The sequence below is a fragment of the Rhinopithecus bieti genome, unplaced genomic scaffold (assembly GCF_001698545.2).
Source record: "Rhinopithecus bieti isolate Rb0 unplaced genomic scaffold, ASM169854v2 scaffold_16601, whole genome shotgun sequence".
In the NCBI taxonomy this organism is placed as follows: domain Eukaryota; kingdom Metazoa; phylum Chordata; class Mammalia; order Primates; family Cercopithecidae; genus Rhinopithecus; species Rhinopithecus bieti.
Genome location: NW_016808732.1, coordinates 1,255,820 through 1,260,244, shown reverse-complemented (window position 1 = coordinate 1,260,244; position 4,425 = coordinate 1,255,820). Strand labels below are relative to the sequence as shown.

Here is a 4,425-nt window from a genome sequence, read left to right as displayed (position 1 = left end):
AGACCCCGCGCCAGAAGTACGGCGGCATGTTCGCCGCGGTGGAGGGCGCCTACGAGAACAAGACCATCGACTTCGACGCCTACAGCGTGGGCCGTCGCGGCTCGGCCCGCACGCCGCGCAGCGCTGGCCGGCCCGACGCGGTCGGCCTGCCAGGGCCCGGCGGCAGCGAGGACACCGCCAGCGACGTGAGCGAGCCCTCGGGCTCCGCGGTCAGCTCGCCCGGAGAGCGCGACGAGCGGCCGCTGGCGCTGCGCATCCGCTGCCCCGCGCCCCGCGACCTGCCCCTCGGCCGGGACAATGGCCAGGTACCCTCGGGGCGCGCGTGGGCCGGACGAGGGGGGCGGGGCCCGGGAGGACCCAGGGCATGGGGCGCCCGAGGGCCATGCCCGGGATCCGGGTGTTGGGTCAGCTGCGGCCAGGCTGGGGAGAGCCACGGCGCGGCCCCTCCCCCACCTCATCATGCAAGAGGTTCCCAGAGCTGGGGCGACTGGGTCAGGGCTGGCCGGCGTGGTCCGTGAGACTCGGAAGGGATCGCCCGGGTCCAGTCCCGGCCCCTTTTCTGCAGAAAGGGAGAGCGAGGTTCTGAGAGGGAAAGTAAGTTGGCTAAAGCCACCGCATGGACGCTTAAAATGCGAAGGAACCTCTGGGATAAATCTAACCCAGATCCCTCATTCTGTTTTGTGAAAAGAACTGGAGCTCCGTTCCGCGTTGGTCCATTCATCCATCCACTCACTCGGTAGTAATGATAGAGCACCTACTGTGTGCCAGCCCCAGGAGAGGTTCCGCGAGTCGCCTGCGACTACACAGCTTCAAGCTGGAAGGAGCTTTTTCCCGAGTGCTCCCCTCATGCTTGCTTGGGGGAAGGATTTGATTGAGGATTTAGGTCGTCGGACAGTTGGAGCCGTAAACCCCTGTCCTCAAGCGCCAATATATTCAAGGGGCACTCCTGAGCTCCACAGCACACACCAATGTGCCTGCTTCACAGAGCAAGGTGGAGGTAGAGCTGGGATTTGAACCGGGATCTCTGGCCTCCTAGACCTGAGCATGGGGGCCGGGAGGATCAGGGAGAGGGAACGCTAGGGCTTGGGCCCTGTGGGTATTCTCTTTTGAACTGGGGGTCACCAGGGAAGTGGGGGAAGAAGGGTCTATGCACGGCGTAGTCTTTGGATGGACCGACAAGAGGCAGTGTTAGATGCCGGAAAAACGGAAGTTGGAGCACCCGAGGGCTAGGGAGCTTTCGAATTGGTCCAGACTTGGAAGCTGGAGCACTGCTAGGTGCCGGGCCCAGGGTAGGCGCTAGGTCCCTGGCTCAGCAACCTGGCCCCACCCTCCAGAAGTTCCCAGGCTAGGGTGAGCGACAGATTCATTGTGATAATTAAATCAGTTAATGCCCGTAGGTAGTGAGCATTCAATAAATGTTTGTTGTTGACTTTTATTAAAATCATTATCATTTTATTTAAACCTTCCCCTCTTAAATGCTATGAGTGACCCAGAATGAGCCTGGAGGGAAGCAGAACTTGATCGGGGCAGATATCTGGGAGGGCTTCCTGGAGGAATAGGAGCAGGGGGCTGGTAGACACGGTGGTGGGCCTCTTCGGGCCCCATCCCTTCGCTGGCGGGCTTTCTGCAGCTCCAGAGCTCTCCGTGGTCCTGAAGTCGGCGCCTCGAGAGGGAGAGGTCCAACAGCAAGGGTGTGTGTGTGTGTGTGTGTGTGTGTGTGTGTGTGTGTGTGTGTGGTGGGGTGGTCAGAAAGGGAGATGGTGCGAGAGTCCAGCCTCCTCTTCCCCCACCCCTTCTTTATCTCCCCCATCCACTACCTTTCCTGGTGTTCCGACCTCTCTTGGGATCCAAACCCCCGAGCCCAATGGGGAGGCTTCTCGGTCGCGGGCCGAGAAGCCGGACCAGCACCAGGGAACCCGGGTTTCCAGCCAAGGCGCTTTGCTCTGTTGAGCCTCAGCTTCTCCATCTGTCAGATGGGGGTGGCTGTCTTCTCCTGGCCTTCTTCAAAGCGTGGTGGGGTACCAGGGAGGCGAGGGCGCTTTGTGCACTGCCCGTAGCTGTCCCAAGGAGAGTTCCTCTGGAGCTGCGGTCAATGTCACCAACGCTAGCATCACCCCCAGGGCGCAGCCTGGGCCAGCCCCACAGCTGCGCCCTGACGCTTGGGGACGCTGTTCGCTTCACCTCTCCCGTTCCTCTCCCCTACTCCTTCCTCTTCTCCATGTGGCCCCCTCTGCCTTTCTCCATGGCTTCTCAGGGACCGGACAAAAGGCAGCGCCTCTGGCGCGCCCAGGGCTCCGACAGCACTCGAGCTTCGCGACTGTGGAACTCAGGGGCTCCGGATCTCCACGGAGGGAGGGTTTTACTTTCTGCTGGCAGAGTAGCCTTGAGGCTTGGGTTACAGCGGGCTCAGGTTCCGGGGCGGGCCTCACCGCTCCAGGGCTTTGCAACGGGTGCCCCGGCCCTTCCCCCCCGCCCACATAGCTTGTCCCTGGGCTGCAGGAGGGGTTTCTGTGGCGCAGGCGCAACGATTGCCGCTGCCGGAGGCTGAGCGTCTGCGGCGCTTTGTACCGGCGAAATCTGCTTGGGAGCAGCGATCTGTTTGGCCAGTAGCAGGCGGATGCTCCTCCCCCTGATACGCACGTGGTCTTGTCCTTTGCTCTGGGGGCTTTCTGCTCAGATCTCCAGACTGACCCCAGGGAACGCCCTGGTACGTGGGACCTAGGACTTAACAACTCCAAGGAAGGAAATGTAGGATTTGGGGAGGGACAGTGTCCCCACCTGCAATTTCCGGTCATTGACAAGGGTTTTAGGCCTCGCTGAGAGCCAGGGATGCGTGAATGCGTGGAGGGAAATGAGTTGTAAACAGTGTGGGGAAACCTGGCTTCTCCATGCTGCTTTGCTGCAGCTAATATGTTTTGCACCTGGGGTACATCATTTTACCTCTGTAAGCCTCAATTTCCTATCTGTAAAATGGGAAAATTATGCCTAGTGTTCCTGGGGATACTGAGCTGGCTTATCTGTGAAGCTAAAACCTCACCTCTATTTTAAGGCCCAGGTGTCTCTGGCCTCCTGCCCTGGATTAGGGGAATGGCCTCTGGGGTGGTGGAGGTCAGGGCCCCAGCCCCCAACCAGGGTGCTGGCGGGGCTGTACCATAGACTTGGCCATCCTCGCTCTGGATGACAACTTGAAAGCAGAAAAGATGAGTCATTTCATAGGACCTGTGGGGTTGGATTTCGCATGCAGAAAATGAACGGCGAAGTGGTGGATAAGGTTGGTGTTTTATTCTGCCTGGGGACTTGGGGCACCTGTTCAGTGAGGTGGAGGCTTGCTGGGACTCCCCCTTTTCCTCTATCTTTCATCTTTTCCCCTCTGCTCTTATGAACCTTGTCAAGCTGTGACCTGGCTTCCTGCCTACCTCCCTCTGGAGCAACATCTGGATCATGGACTCCGGGGCTGGTGTCCACACTGCTAGGAGGCAGGAGCACCCTAATCCTCCAGACTCCCAGCTTGTCCCCAGGGCTGTGGAGACCTTGGTGCCAGTGGCCCAGCCCTGCAAACACCTGCTGTCTTGGAGGCAATTCTGTGGGGTGACCTGGTGGCCCTGTGGCAGGACGAGCCGCAGACAAAACTCCTCAGACACTGGATTAAAGAAGGAAGTGGTTTTTTATTCGGCCGGGAGCTCGGCTCTTAAGATGCGAATCTGCCAACGCTCCTTGACGAATAAACCACTTCCTTCTTTAATCAGGTGTCTGAGGAGTTATGTCTGCGGCTTGTCCTGCTACAACCCCAGTGCCAGGCTGCTGTGTGGTGAGGGAGCTGCTGTCGGAGTAGAACAGGTCAGCATTAATTAAGGCCGGACCCTTCTGTCCCTGCTGTTCCCTCTGCCAGTTACGGAGATTCCACCCTAGAGGCCCCCAGGGAAGGCTGGTTCAATGCTAAGATGGAGAGGGTGTCAGGGAGAGGCTTCGTGGTAGGGAAGGCAGTGGAGATGGGTCTAGGGGAGTGGGCAGCCTTTTGTCTGGGGAAGACTATTCAGGGAGAGGGTACAGCGTGAATAAAGGCTTGGGGTCCGAGATGGAAAAATTACTTGGTGCATTCAGGGAGAGGCACTCCGAAAGGACAAACGGAGGCTATGGAAGGAGAGGCAAGAGGGGAGCGGTCCTTGGGCGCGATCCTGGAGGGCCAAGAACGTTCCCAGCAGCTTGGGCCGGTCCTTGGCCCGTGTCCCACACTCTTTCCTCCCACACCCCCGCAGATGTTCCGGGGAGGCCTCCAGATGCGCGGCCGCACACCTGTGGCGCCGCCAGCGGGCCCTGACCGCGCCGTCGTTTTCTTTTAAAGGAGCCCTGAAAACCAGACTCTCTAGATCGCGAGAGCGAGGCCAGGGCCCACCAAGGGCGTGTGAGCGGGGCGGGGTCGGCGGG

General features: G+C 59.6%; 1 protein-coding gene across 1 annotated transcript in view; it reads left to right on the top strand.

Moving 5' to 3' along the window:
* The first annotated feature begins 6 nt into the window (after window positions 1–6).
* CRMP1 (collapsin response mediator protein 1) overlaps window positions 7–4,425 on the top strand; it is a 71,660-nt gene continuing 67,241 nt past the window's right edge. The window contains exon 1 of the mRNA XM_017887093.1: window positions 7–305. Within this exon, the coding sequence (XP_017742582.1) occupies window positions 27–305 (279 nt within the window). The 5' untranslated portion in view covers window positions 7–26. The remainder of the gene's footprint in view (window positions 306–4,425) is intronic.